The sequence below is a fragment of the Scyliorhinus torazame genome, chromosome 29, assembly GCF_047496885.1.
Source record: "Scyliorhinus torazame isolate Kashiwa2021f chromosome 29, sScyTor2.1, whole genome shotgun sequence".
NCBI lineage: Eukaryota > Metazoa > Chordata > Chondrichthyes > Carcharhiniformes > Scyliorhinidae > Scyliorhinus > Scyliorhinus torazame.
In genome coordinates this window covers 35,695,285-35,710,757 of record NC_092735.1, presented here as the reverse complement: position 1 = coordinate 35,710,757, position 15,473 = coordinate 35,695,285, and the positions used below count along the sequence as shown (strand labels likewise).

General features: G+C 55.2%; 1 protein-coding gene across 1 annotated transcript in view; it reads right to left on the bottom strand.

Annotated features, from left to right (window-relative positions):
• The window catches only part of cacna1ia (calcium voltage-gated channel subunit alpha1 Ia), a 229,704-nt gene extending 217,452 nt beyond the window's left edge, over positions 1–12,252 (bottom strand). The window contains 2 exon segments of the mRNA XM_072492567.1: positions 11,487–11,620; positions 12,121–12,252. Coding sequence (XP_072348668.1) covers positions 11,487–11,620; positions 12,121–12,213 — 227 coding nt within the window. The 5' untranslated portion in view covers positions 12,214–12,252.
• Between the last annotated feature and the right edge of the window lie 3,221 nt (positions 12,253–15,473).

The window sequence follows — 15,473 nt, the reverse complement described above, 5'->3', positions numbered from 1 at the left end:
TTTGCAGTGCAGAAGGAGGCCATTCGGCCCATCGAGTCTGCACTGGCCCTTGGAAAGAGCACCCTACTTAAGCCCACACCTCCACCCTATCCGTGTAACCAAGTGACCCACCTTTTTTGGACACTAAGGGCAATTTATCACGGTCAATTCACCTAACAGCACATCTTTTGGGTCTTGTGGGAGGAAACCGGAGCACCCGGAGGAAACCCACGCAGACATGGGGAAAGTGTGTAGACTCTGCACAGACAGTGACCCAAGCCGGGATTCGAACCTGGGACCCTGGCACTGTGAAGCAAAGGTGCTAACCACTGTGCTACCGCACCGCCCACATGATCTCCCAACTGTGCTCCCCCCCCCCCCCCCCCGCCCCTCCTGCCATCGTTGAATCCTCACGGCATTCAATTTCAATTGGATGAATCTTGACTGGCTTCTTTCGCCCCCCCAACTCCCGCCCCCCCCCATGTTAATACTTCAACAACAGGGCACGAAACAACATTTTCACAAACACAGTTCTTTTTCTTTTTAAAAATAATTTTTATAATTGCCCAATTCATTTTTTCCAATTAAGGGGCAATTTAGCCTGGCCAATCCACCTACCCTGCACAACTTTGGGTTGTGGGGGCGAAACCCACGCAAACACGGGGAGAATGTGCAAACTCCACACGGACAGTGACCCAGATCCGGGATCGAACCTGGGACCTCGGCGCCGTGAGGCAGCAGGGCTAACCACTGTGCCACCGTGTTGCCCTCACACTAATCTTTCTACGGGGATTTTGCTATTTCATACACGGAAGTGTAGAAGATTTTAGTTTAGACTCAAGTAACCCCCCCTAACCTTTTTAGTTTAGGGCAGCATTGTCGGCGCAGGCTTGGAGGGCGGAAGGGCCTGTTCCTGTGCTGTACTTTTCTTTGTTCTTTGTTCTTTGTTTTATTCTTTAGAATCTAGGGCAATCCCAGAGAGTTGTCAACATTGGTCCTAACTCAGGCCCCCATTAACAGGGCATGGTGCCCAGCGTGTTGCCTCGCTGTCAATGTGGATTGGGACCTCAACAGGCCCCCTTGGTCATCGTCGGTGGGGGAGGGGGTCCCACTTGGTCAGGCTTGTTTTCCCCTTCTTCTCCCTCCCTCCCTCTCCCCAGGGCTCCGTGTCCAATTGGCGCAATGCGGGCGCCTTCTCAAAACCAGAGAAAAAGCAGCAAAAGTGCGATCAAAAAGGCCGTTCCCTCTTGTAGAAAACTGATGGAGGGGTTAGAGAGAAAGTCCTTTCTGCAGACGGGTACTGGAGCATGGAATCTGTCGCCACAGGAGCACCTTTAAAAGGCAACGGTAGGTAAATATTTGAAGAGGCAGCCGCAGGCCTCTGTGGCTGGAGCGGCGCAGTGGGATTAATTTAGGATTACTTTAGACTAAAAAAAACCCTGCACAGACACACGGAGCTGAATAACCATCCTGCTGTTCTGTAAAACTTGCAAATTCGTTTGGAGGGATTAACTTTATTAAAGACTTGAACCAATATTGTACAAAGCACAAAGTTCAACACCTCGTCCTTTGCTGTCTGCAGTCTGTCAGGTCGAACTGTCTGCTCCATACCAATCATCTCATTGAGACATTGTTGGACTCTGATTGTTGATGGAATGGCTGCAAATTTCCGTCCCAAAGCGAGATGGAACTATCATTTCTGCATCTCATAGTTACCAATGCAATATCCTCTACCTTCACCTGCCTACCCCCTCACTCATCCTTTTTATTCCGGCCTCAACCGGGACATTGGATCAATGTCGCACTATATTCACCCCCCATCATCTGGCCTGCGAAATCCTACCAACTGTCCTGGCTTTAGACAATTCACACCTCTTTAACCTGCGTTTACCCCTATCTCTGGATCTGTAAAGACTTAATTACCTGCAAATGCTCACATTCAAAGTATCGTTTTGCATCTTTGACTTTGTCTCTATATATGTTTCTGGAACCCACCTCTTCATTCACCTGAGGACGGAGCAGTGCTCCGAAAGCTAGTGATTTGAAACAAACCTATTGGACTTTAACCTGGTGTTGTCATACTTCTTACTGTGCCCACCCCAGTCCAACGCCGGCATCTCCACATTATCCTTTTTATTGGCACGGCCTTGTCTCTAAGCTCCGGGAGTGCAAATCCCTTTCTCCCTCTCTTTTTCTGTTTTGCTTTCACCGGGTGGAATCTGCTTCTGAATCCCACACTGGCTGGGAGACATGCCCAGAGACAGATACCATGCCCGCTGTCCAATCAGGGTGCTTGCACATTTGGGAGGATGGCGGAGATGGGTGTTGTATTCAATTGTTGAGTTTGGTTGGCTCGGCCTGGGTGCAGTCTCAGAGCAGAGTAAACCAAGCTGCTGAAAGAGCTGGAAACCAGAGCTGAGGCATGGAGCAGACATTATAAAACGCTGTGGGTGAAACTTGTTAGATATAAATGAAACAGCAGTGGGCGCTGGAGCTGGATAGGCACTGCGAGGGACACCCTTCGTGAAGCGGGCCTCTGAAAAGGTTGGAATTTAAGGAATAAACTCTGCCCACACATCGTCAAGGAGCACTGAGGAAGGGGGCACCCCTTCATTCCCACCCATCCTCCCCTCCCACCTCCCAGCCCGCACCCCATCACCTACCACCAGGACGCTGTCAAACTGCAGCGGTGGTCATTGATGCTCCAGTAGTTGGCAGGAGTTGGGTTAGAACCCGAGTCCATGTGAATCTCCAGCGAGCCACCGGCAAGCTGCCTCCAGATACCTCAGAACTGGGCCCTCAGTGGCGGACCGGACCCGTCCATCACTGGGAAAGCCCCGGCAATAGCCTCAAACAGCCTGTCAATGGACAGCCTCTGGTGGGCAGCCTCTCCTGATGTGACACACCTCAGGGAAGATCATCTGGAGAGCGGTAAATGTCAGCGATCTGACTCTTCAAAATTAATTCTGAAAATCCTCCCAGTCACATCAAATCTGCATCGTGGGACAGGGAGATTCAGCCCTCCCTGTCTCATTGCGACATACAGTTACAGAGCCACTCTGTCCAACCAGGCATTTGCCAACGTGCAATCTCTCCATCTTTTCAAGTGGGTTTTCTGTCTCTGATTATTTAAGAGCTGATTGCAAAGTAGTTTCTCATTGTTTCTCTGTGCGAACCTCTTCTTTCCTCACTGATTATCCACTCCTCCGACCCAATAAGAATTGGGAGTGTTTGACGGGGACATTGTCGAAGTAGCCTTACTCTGTATCTAACCCCGCGCTGTACCTGTCCTGGGAGTGTTTGATGGGGACAGTGTAGAGGGAGCTTTACTCTGTATCTAACCCCGTGCTGTACCTGTCCTGGGAGTGTTGATGGGGACAGTGTAGAGTGAGCTTTACTCTGTATCTAACCCCGTGCTGTACCTGTCCTGGGAGTGTTTGATGGGGACAGTGTCGAGGGAGCTTTACTCTGTATCTAACCCTGTGCTGTACCTGTCCTGGGAGAGTTTGATGCGGACAGTGTAGACGGAGCTTTACTCTGTATCCAACTCCGTGCTGTACCTGTCCTGGGAGAGTTTGATGGGGACAGTGTAGAGGGAGCTTTACTCTGTATCTAACCCCATGCTGTACCTGTCCTGGGAGTGTTTGATGGGGACAGTGTAGAGGGAGCTTTACTCTGTATCTAACCCTGTGCTGTACGTGTCCTGGGAGAGTTTGATGGGGACAGTGTAAAGGGAGCTTTACTCTGTATCTAACCCTGTGCTGTACCTGTCCTGGGAGTGTTTGATGGGGACAGTGTAGAGGGAGCTTTACTCTGTATCTAACCCTGTGCTGTACCTGTCCTGGGAGAGTTTGATGGGGACAGTGTAAAGGGAGCTTTACTCTGTATCTAACCCTGTGCTGTACCTGTCCTGGGAGAGTTTGATGTGGACAGTATAGAGGGAGCTTTACTCTGTATCCAACTCCGTGCTGTACCTGTCCTGGGAGTGTTTGATGGGGACAGTGTAGAGGGAGCTTTACTCTGTATCTAACCCTGTGCTGTACCTGTCCTGGGAGAGTTTGATGGGGACAGTGTAAAGGGAGCTTTACTCTGTATCTAACCCTGTGCTGTACCTGTCCTGGGAGTGTTTGATGGGGACAGTGTAGAGGGAGCTTTACTCTGTATCTAACCCTGTGCTGTACCAGTCCTGGGAGAGTTTGATGGGGACAGTGTAGAGGGAGCTTTACTCTGTATCTAACCACATGCTGTACCTGTCCTGGGAGTGTTTGATGGGGACAGTGTAAAGGGAGCTTTACTCTGTATCTAACCCTGTGCTGTACCTGTCCTGGGAGAGTTTGATGGGGACAGAGGAGAGGGAGCTTTACTCTGTATCTTACCCTGTGCTGTACCTGTCCTGGGAGAGTTTGATGGGGACAGTGTAAAGGGAGCTTTACTCTGTATCTAACCCTGGGTGGAATTCTCCATTATCGGCGGAAAGTCCGCCGATCGGCGCAAAGAACGGCGCAAATCCCACTTGCGTCACGTCATAAAAATGGGCCGATAGTCTGCGGCCCAAAATGGGCTAGCAGCGACGTAACGGGATCCGCGCTTGCGCAGTGGTTCACGCCATGCAGCGTCATACGCGCTGCACGGCGTGACGGCTCATAAGGCCGCGCAGCTCCCCCCCACCCGACCGGAACAGCCGACCGCAACACCCGACTTGATGGCTGGCCGTCGCTCAGCCCCGAGGTTCGAGTCACGCGATGTGGAGGCGCTCCTGGACGCGGTGGAGCAGAGGAGGGACGCCCTGTATCCCGGGCACGGCCGCAGAGTTGCCCCACGCCACAGCCGGCGTCTGTGGAGGGAGGTGGCAGAGGCCGTCACCGCTGTGGCCCTAACACCACGGACAGGCACCCAGTGCCACAAGAAGGTGAACAACCTCGTCAGAGAAGGCAGGGTGAGCCTCCCCATATCCCCCATATCCCCCCTCCCCCAAATCCCCCCCTCCCCCATATCCCCCCTCCCCCATATCCCCCCTCCCCCATATCCCCCCTCCCCCATATCCCCATATCCCCCTCCCCCATATCCCCCATATCCCCCCTCCCCCATATCCCCCCTCCCCCATATCCCCCATATCCCCCTCCCCCATATCCCCCCTCCCCCATATCCCCCATATCCCCCCTCCCCCATATCCCCCCTCCCCCATATCCCCCATATCCCCCATATCCCCCCTCCCCCATATCCCCCCTCCCCCATATCCCCCATATTCCCCCCTCCCCCATATCCCCCATATCCCCCCCTCCCCCATATCCCCCTCCCCCATATCCCCCCTCCCCATATCCCCCTTCCCCCATATCCCCCATATCCCCCCTCCCCCATATCCCCAAGTGAATCCAGCCCTAACCTTAACCTCTGCAATGCACGCGCAACCGATGGCGTGCATTCATATACCTGCCTAACACTGTTGCCTTTTACCCCTGCCACCCCCCCCCCCAGGAGAAGCGCGCACACAACAATAGGGAGCATGTGAGGACTGGAGGAGGGCCCGCTGATGAGAGGCCACTGACCGTACACGAGGAAAGGGCCCTGGAACTGGCTGGCGGACCTGAGGACCGGGAGGTTGCTGATGCAGAGGTCGGGGCCCCACGAGCAAGTGAGCCACCAACAGCCCGTCCCCATATCCCCCCTCCCCTATATCCCCCTCCCCCGTATCACCTGATCACTGCCTGATGTCTAACCATGCATGCTTCATTGTGTATCGCAGGACCAAACGTTCAGGCACCCATCCCCGCAGATGCAGACCGCCCGCAGGATGCCCCTCGGAGACCACAGGAGACGGAGAGACCCGCACCCTCCAGCATGCGACGCCCGCAGGATGCCCCTCGCACACCACGGGAGACGGAGAGACCTGGAGCAACAGGGAGACGACACCCCCGTCACGTGCGGGAGCGACCACCCAGCGATGAGGGGGGCAGCCACAGGCCCCCGTCACATCCGAGCCAGGACACCACTACCCAGGACACCACTATCCAGGACACCCCTACCCGGGACACCACTACCCAGGACACCCCTCCCCGGGACACCACTACCCAGGACACCCCTACCCGGGAAACCACTACCCGGGACACCACTACCCGGGACAGCACTACCCGGGACAGCACTACCCGGGACAGCACTACCCAGGACACCCCTACCCGGGAAGACGAAATACCGGACAGTGACTCAGAGTGGATGGGTGGAGACGAACCCCCACCCCAAAGTGCCATGGACTCAGAGTGGGACGAAGAGCACGACACAATGCCACTGCTGTCACCAACACCCTCCACCATCGCAGAAACACTCACCACGGTTGGGCACTTTAGTGATGAGGCGTCTGGTACACTCACTGGTGCGCACAACACAGCCGTCCCGGTACAGCAGGTGGAGGTAGGAGCAGCAGAGGGACCGGGCGGTCGGAGGGCAGCCCAGGCCAAGCGAACATCTGCCGCCCAGATGGATCCCGGGTTCCTGCAGTTACCACACCCACACATAGATCCGATGCAACCACCGACACGGAGACGAGCGAAGAGGGTGACGGGTGGCTTGCGGCGGCTGCAGTCGCAGGTGGAGGAGTCCACCCGCGTCCAGGAGCTGGGAGTGGTCCCGGTCATGCGTGCCACCCAGGCTGACACCGCACGGGTGGCGTCCGCGGTGGAGGCAATGGGTGCGACGGTGTCAGACATGGGGAACGGTTTGCGAGGCCTGGGGCCTTCCGTGCAGGCGGCGTCTGTGGCCCAGGAAATGGCTGCCCTCTCACAGGAGACCATGAGCCAGTGCCAGCGCCAGATGGCAGAGGCGCTCAACGCCATAGCCCAGTCTCAGCAGGTCATGGCCCAGTCTCAGCAGGCCATGGCCCAGTCTCAGCAGGCCATAGCCCAGTCTCTGCAGGCCATGGCCCAGTCTCTGCAGGCCATGGCCCAGTCTCAGCAGGCCATCGCTGAGGGCATCGGCGCCAGTGGCCATGTGCGAGCTGGCGTCGCACTGTCGCAGACAGGGTTCGACAACCCCCTGGGCTCCATGGCTGCAAACCTGCAGACCCCTGTCGATACCAGCACGGGCCTCCAGGACTGGCAGCGCCAGATGTCGGGGGCGCGTCGGATGGCCAGTCCGTTCGCATCCCCCACCCATGTAGAGGCCTGGGGGCCATCGGGCACCCCGAGGGAGGAGGAGGTGGTGTGGTCCATCCCGGCTCCCTCTGTAGAGGAGGTCCCGGTACACCGCGACACCTCGGACTCCCCCCCTTCCGTCCCAGGTGCATCGGGTGGGCAACGGGCAGGACAGGCTGGCAGCTCGCAATCCCAGTCGCCCGGGCCGCAGCCTGGCCCATCTAGGCCAGGACGCCCCAGGAAACAGCCGCCAAAGGGATCCAGTGTCAGAGGGCAGGAATCACAGGAGTCCACCTCCAGTTCTGCTGTACCGTCTGGGGAACCACGTAGACGTAGTCAAAGGGCCCATAAGGCCAAACAATTAGACACTGAGTAAGTTGGCACGGGTGCAGGGCACAGATGAGTTTTAGGGGCTAGGGCACGTGCATGAACTCCTTTGGTTATTAAAGTCAATGTTACACCTACCGAAGCTGCCTTTGTGCTCTGTCCAAAGTGTGCGGGGGTGTCATGTACGTTGAGCGCAAGTGTGTGTGTGAGGGGTGGTCTTACCTCAGCCCCAGGTGAGTCTGCCCCCTTCCCCCTGGGCCGCCATCAACATCCCCCGGGCAGAGGACGGGACCGTGCGCTGCAGTGTCACAGCCGCATGCAGGGATGGTCCGGGTGGATGGTGGTACTGTGGCCATGGGTCAGACATAGTCCAACGATGTAGAGCCAGGAGCTCATCGGAGGCGGGTTGTCATCATTCTCCATGGCCTGCGATAGACACGCGTCCACCCGCAACTGGGTGAGCCCGGCCCGTTGTGCCGCCGGTGGATCGGCAATTGGGGGTGGGGGGGTGGTGTGCATGCGGGTGGGGTGTGTGGGGTTGGGGAGGGGGGTGAGGGTGCTGGGTGGGTGGATGGGTGGGGGGTGTGGGTGGTCGGCTGTTGTCATGGTGTGCGGTCTGTGGCCATACTACCCGATTCCCACGCCCATCTAGTCAGTGAAGCGGGCGTCTATCAGTCTGTCCCGTGCCCGCTGGGCCAGCCGGTAACGGTGGACAGCCACCCACCTGTGTCTACCCCGTCTGCCCTGACCATTGCCCCCATCCCCCTCATCTGGGGAGGACTGGGCCTCTTCCTGCTGCTCCTCCACTCCGCCCTCCTCTGCCTGCGGCACATCGCCCCTCTGCTGGGCTATGTTGTGCAGGACGCAGCACACCACAATGATGCGGCCGACCCTATCTGACCGATACTGGAGGGCGCCCCCAGAGAGGTCCAGGCACCTGAAACGCATCTTCAGCACGCCAAAGCACCTCTCGATCACTCCCCTTGTCGCTACATGGGCATCATTGTAGCGGTTCTCCGCCTCATTGCGTGGCCTCTGTATAGGCGTCATCAGCCACGATCGCAATGGGTAGCCCCTGTCGCCCAGCAACCAGCCCCTCAGCCGGGGATGGCGTCCCTCGTACATGCCGGGGATGGATGACCGCGACAACACGAATGAGTCGTGTACACTGCCTGGGTGACGGGCGCAGACGTGCAGGATCATCATGCGGTGGTCGCAGACCACCTGTACGTTCATCGAATAGGTCCCCTTCCTATTAGTGAACACGGCCCTGTTATCTGCAGGTGGCCGCACGGCGACGTGCATCCCATCGATCGCGCCCTGGACCATGGGGAACCCGGCAACGGCAGAGAAGCCCACGGCCCGGGCATCTTGGCTGGCCCGGTCCACGGGGAAGCGGATGTAGCGGTGCGCCATGGCATAAAGGGCATCTGTCACTGCCCGGATGCACCGATGCACCGATGTCTGCGATATGCCGGACAGGTCCCCACTCGGTGCCTGGAATGACCCCGTTGCATAAAAGTTCAGGGCCACCGTAACCTTGACGGACACGGGGAGAGGGTGTCCCCCGCCAGTGCCACGCGGTGACAGGTGTGCCAGCAGGTGGCAGATGTGTGCCACGGTTTCCCGGCTCATCCGGAGTCTCCTCCTGCATTCCCGGTCCGTGAGGTCCTGGTATGACTGCCGGGGCCGGTACACACGGGGCGCCCTCGGGTGCCTCCGTTGCCGTGGGGCCGCGACGTCCTCCTCCCCCTCCTCGTCCTGTCGGTCAGGTGTCCCTCCAGCCTGGGCGGCTGCCGCCTGCCCCTCTGCGGCAGCATGCGCCGCCTCTCTGGCACGCTCCTCCTCCTCCTCCTCCTCCTCATCCAGGGCAACATAGACATGAGCGGCTGCCACCACGGCGGCCAACATCGCTGGATGGTCTGAAAACATGACAGCCTGGTGGGGGGGAGGGGAACGACGACATGTCATCATTGCCCATATCCCCTCCTCCCCCCAGCCAGGTGGCATGGACCGCATGGGTCCAACTGTTGGAGGCTGGCACCTGGCCAGGTGGACCAACTCATTTGCCCTCCCATCACCCACCCCGGCACGGACCCCAACCCCCAACCTCCACCCCGGCACGGACCCCCCCCCCCAACCCCCAACCTCCACCCCGGCACGGACCCCCCCCCCAACCTCCACCCCGGCACGGACCCCCCCCCCCAACCTCCACCCTGGCACGGACCCCCCCCCAACCTCCACCCCGGCACGGACCCCCCCCCCCCCAACCTCCACCCCGGCACGGACCCCCCCCCCAACCTCCACCCCGGCACGGACCCCCCCCCCAACCTCCACCCCGGCACGGACCCCCCCCCCCAACCTCCACCCCGGCACGGACCCCCCCCCCCAACCTCCACCCCGGCACGGACCCCCCCCCCCCCCCCAACCTCCACCCCGGCACGGACCCCCCCCCCCAACCTCCACCCCGGCACGGACCCCCTCCCGGCACTCCCCCGGAGCCCAGCCTACTCTAACCACCCCCCCCCCCCCCCCCGCCGCACACACACACACACACAAGCCGAGACACACCTCTCCTCACGCAATCAGTCTGCGGCCACGCCATTTCCTGCCCAGAGCCAACCCCCCAGGCCGTCACTCACCTCCTCGCTGGTCGGCGTGAGCCTGGAGCACCGGGTCACGCCGATGAAAAGGAGGTTTGATTGACGTCGACGTGAACGGTCATCACGTCGACGGGACTTCGGCCCATCCGGAAGGGAGAATATCGGCAGGCCGAAAATCGGCTGCCTTGCGCAGACCCGTGACATTCTCCGCGGCAGCGGCGCCATTAACGCCCCGCCGACTTTTCTCCCTTCGGAGACTTCGGCGGGGGCGGGGGCGGGATTCACGGCGGCCAACGGCCATTCTCCGACCCGGCGGGGGGTCGGAGAATGACGCCCCCTGTTCTGTACCTGTCCTGGGAGAGTTTGATGGGGACAGTGTAAAGGGAGCTTTACTCTGTATCTAATCCTGTGCTGTACCTGTCCTGGGAGAGTTTGATGCGGACAGTGTAGAGGGAGCTTTACTCTGTATCCAACTCCGTGCTGTACCTGTCCTGGGAGTGTTTGATGGGGACAGTGTAGAGGGAGCTTTACTCTGTATCTAACCCCATGCTGTACCTGTCCTGGGAGTGTTTGATGGGGACAGTGCAGAGGGAGCTTTACTCTGTATCTTACCCTGTGCTGTACCTGTCCTCGGATTGTTTGATGGGGACAGTGTAGAGGGAGCTTTACTCTGTATCTAACCCCGTGCTGTACCTGTCCTGGGGGTGTTTGGTGGGGACAGTGTAGAGGGAGCTTTACTCTGTACCTAACCCCGTGCTGTACCTGTCCTGGGAGTGTTTGATGGGGACAGTGCAGAGGGAGCTTTACTCTGTATCTTACCCTGTGCTGTACCTGTCCTGGGATTGTTTGATGGGGACAGTGTAGAGGGAGCTTTACTCTGTATCTAACCCCGTGCTGTACCTGTCCTGGGAGTGTTTGATGGGGACAGTGTAGAGGGAGCTTTACTCTGTATCTAACCCCGTGCTGTACCTGTCCAGGGAGTGTTTGATGCGGACAGTGTAGAGGGAGCTTTACTCTGTATCTAACTCTGTGCTGTTCCTGTCCTGGGAGTGTTTGGTGGTGAAATTTGTATCCTTAACTGGAGACCAGAGAACTCATGGAGTTTTTGAAATAAATGCTTCATATGAATAAGTAGAATGTGGTCCTGAGATAATCTCTCAGCCAGAGTATTTCACAGTCATGTTTCTCATCCAATGTCTTTGAAGGATGGTTTGTTAGAAATCTTGGCGAATTACGATAATATATTTGACCAGATATTGCAGCTTTAAATGCAGGTACAGGAGAGAGATGGAGAGCGTGCAAGGCTTAGAGAAGAAGCTACATTTAATTTTAAATTTACACACTCGGCTGTCAACAGTCCATGAGAAATAATTGCTCAGTTCATAAAAATGCTAATTTGCATTCTGACTTTGACGTTAAGAGCTGAGCTGACTTCAGCCCACCTCGCACTTACCCAGACATAACGATGAAAAAATCCAACCGGTTCCATGTGTCGCCAAGATAACACTTCTTCCCGACAATCCCCAAGGCAACCATCTTGACCATCATCTCCATGGCGAAGAAAACGAAGATGAAGTCGTCGAAAGCCTGGAAAGTGACAGTTGGTTTAATTTGGCCTGGGTTCTTACTTTAGACTTGGCCAATCTACCCTTACCTCGCTCTGAAAGGCCGGAGGTCACCAAGGCCGATAGCAGCTGTTAACTGGCCCCCTAACTCTGTAGTCCCCTCCGCGATCTTCGCGCCCCTGTAATCCTGACATCTAACGCATCCTCAGGTTGATGCAAGCCCTCTTTGGGCAGGCATTCCTTGAGCTGCCCTGGCGCCTGAGCTCCGGAATCCACTCCCTAAACTTCTCCGCCCTCCCGCGCCATCTCTTGAAGATGCTTGGCAAACCTGTCCTTTATTTCACATTTCCAGCACCTGCATCATTTTGCTTTTGTTATCGTTCCAGTGTCCTTCCCACGACCAACACATCCAAGACTTTGCTTCATGAAGCTAGGAGTGAGGTTTAGAAGTGGGGAGGGTTCTCGGTAAGCATGCGTGCACTTTGAGTTATTCAAAAAAGCAAAGAAACTGAGATTTCCTACCTGCAAAATCCTACATCTGTCACTGGCACAGTCAACGTCTTCACAAGGCTGGTACATTCCCAAGGTGACACAGTTGAGGAGGATGACGAGCATGCTGACATGCTCAAACCATGTTCGGAATGGAGTTAAGGAAAATAAGTCAACAGATCTGGCCTCGTGTACACAGCCAACGCAGAGAAAAAATATCCGCTTTACCCGAAAAGCTGTTTGTTACAATAAGACAGGTGTTTGTTCTTGAAGGGAGGGAGGTGATAATTATTGATTATTGGCAACAACAACAAAAAAGCAGCAGAGAGGGGAGGATTTTCTCTTGCACCATGAGTTTTCTGTGGTCTGGAATGCGCTGCCTCTGGTGGAAGCCTATTCAACAGTAATCTTCCAAAGCTCTGGTTAAGGAGCAGGGGGAGTGTGATTGATTGGACAGCTCTATGCAAGAGCCAGCGCAGACAGAAATGGGCTGAATGGACTCCTTCTGTGCTGCACCACTCTCCGGTTCGGTGACCATTGCGGGAAGGACCCGTTTGCCAGGCACAAGCCCAGTAGCTGGGATGGAGTCAGAAGACCATCCTTGAGCATCACCGCCCGCCTCTATTCCCTTTTCCAGACACTAAAGAGGCTGATAAAGACCCTCAGGAAACCCCCTGTCCCTTCGGGGGCCTTTAAGGCAGAGGGAGAGGGGGGAAAATGAAGGAGAGACGTGGAAAGGAAGAGGATAAAGAGCAGGAAAAGCACAAAAAAAATGAATAGGTAATAAAGAGCAGAGGAGCTCATTTGAATCAAAAATCAGAGAGAAATAACAGGGAAGTGGTGTATGTAAATGATCTCATTAGCTCAATGCAGTCATTAAATGTCTACATAATTTTTGTTGAATGCAACCTTAATCGGGATATAGTTAGGGAGCAGCCTGAAGAGTAATGTCTGACGGCTAATATCAGAGAGCAGAAGCAGAATATAAATAGCATAACCATAGACGCACAAAGCAACACAGCACAAGATGAATTCCTGCAATAAATTCAAGACCCACTTTGTCCTGGGACATCGAGTCAATGGGGAAAAATGGTTTAAAATGACTGGCGTTTTAAAAATTAGCTCTTTTTTTTTTTTCCTCAAACACTTCCTTTGATAGTCATCAACAGCGGGAGTGTTCGACGAGGCACAGGACGATAAGGTACCTCCTGTGGCAATGGGAGGAGAGGCTTCAATCCCGTAGCTGATTGGGGAAGGAGATATCTGTCACTCGGAGGGGCAATGTGCCTCAGTGGGTAATAATAATAGTAATAATCGTTATTCGTGTCACAAGTAGGCTTACATTAACACTGCAATGAAGTTAATGTGAAAATCCCCTCGCCGCCACATTCCGGTGCCTGTTCGGGTCACAGAGGGAGAATTCAGAATGTCCAATCCACCCAGCAAGCACGTCTTTCGGGACATGTGGGAGGAAACCGGAGCACCCGGAGGAAACCCACGCAGACACGGGGAGAACGTGCAGACTCCGCACAGACGGTGACCCAAGCCGGGAATCGAACCCGGGACGCTGACGCTGTGTAGCAACTGTGCTAACCACTGTGCTACCGTGCCACCCTCCTGTCTTTGAGTCGGCAGAGCTGCTGAGTTTGTGCCCATTCCAGTACCCTCAGCACAAGCTCCAGGCTGACTCTCCTGGAGAAGCACTTCGGAAATCCTGCACTGTCAGAGGAGTTCTCCCTCCTGTCCTGCCCAACACTTATCCTCAACCATTGTCACCAAAACAGTTTACCTGGACATTGCATCACTGCCGAACACCTTCGCTCCGTCCACAAGCGGGTCCCTGGCCTTCCTGTCGCTCGCCTTTTCAATTCACCGTCCCATTCACATTTCAGCCCTCGGCCTACCTGCAATGCTCCAACGCAAGCTGGAGGAACAGCACCTTCGCTTCCGATTAGCCACTTTACACACTCCAGGAATCAACATAAGTTCAGACCACGAACTCTGACCCCCATTTTGAACTTTGACCCCCCTCCAAGTGCCGATCTGTATCTTGGCCTCATATTTTTGCTTTCAGACAGTGCTGACCTTTATTCTGCTATTAACACCTACTCCGGAGCAAAGCTTTAGTCTTTAATACTATCAATACCACTCCCTTTGTCTGGTGTTCCATGACATCACTATCATTTAATCTCCCCTATTATTGACTATTATTGACTATGAAACTATTATTGACCTTCCCTTTTGCTCCACCTGATCGAGTTGACTGGCGGAGCAGGTTCGATAGACTGAATTGCCCACTCCTGCTCTGATAACAAAGAACAAAGAACAAAGAACAAAGAAATGTACAGCACAGGAACAGGCCCTTCGGCCCTCCAAGCCCGTGCCGACCATACTGCCCGACTAAACTACAATCTTCTACACTTCCTGGGTCCATATCCTTCTATTCCCATCCTATTCATATATTTGTCAAGATGCCCCTTAAATGTCCCTATCGTCCCTGCCTCCACTACCTCCTCCGGTAGTGAGTTCCAGGCACCCACTACCCTCTGCGTAAAAAACTTGCCTCGTACATCTACTCTAAACTTTGCCCCTCTCACCTTAAACCTATGCCCCCTAGTAATTGACCCCTTTACCCTGGGGAAAAGCCTCTGACTATCCACTCTGTCTATGCCCCTCATAATTTTGTATACCTCTATCAGGTCGCCCCTCAACCTCCTTCGTTCCAGTGAGAACAAACCGAGTTTATTCAATCGCTCCTCATAGCTTATGCCCTCCATACCAGGCAACATTCTGGTAAATCTCTTCTGCACCCTCTCTAAAGCCTCCACATCCTTCTGGTAGTGTGGCGACCAGAATTGAACACTATACTCCAAGTGTGGCCTAACTAAGGTTCTATACAGCTGCAACATGACTTGCCAATTCTTATACTCAATGCCCCGGCCAATGAAGGCAAGCATGCCGTATGCCTTCTTGACTACCTTCTCCACCTGTGCAGCCCCTTTCAGTGATCTGTGGACCTGTACTCCTAGATCTCTTTGACTTTCAATACTCTTGAGGGTTCTACCATTCACTGTATATTCCCTACCTGCATTAGACCTTCCAAAATGCATTACCTCACATTTGTCCAGGTTAAACTCCATCTGCCATCTCTCCGCCCAAGTCTCCAGACAATCTAAATCCTGCTGTATCCTCAGACAGTCCTCATCGCTATCCGCAATTCCACCAACCTTTGTGTCGTCTGCAAACTTACTAATCAGACCAGTTACATTTTCCTCCAAATCATTTATATATACTACAAAGAGCAAAGGTCCCAGCACTGATCCCTGTGGAACACCACTGGTCACAGCCCTCCAATTAGAAAAGCATCCCTCCATTGCTACCCTCTG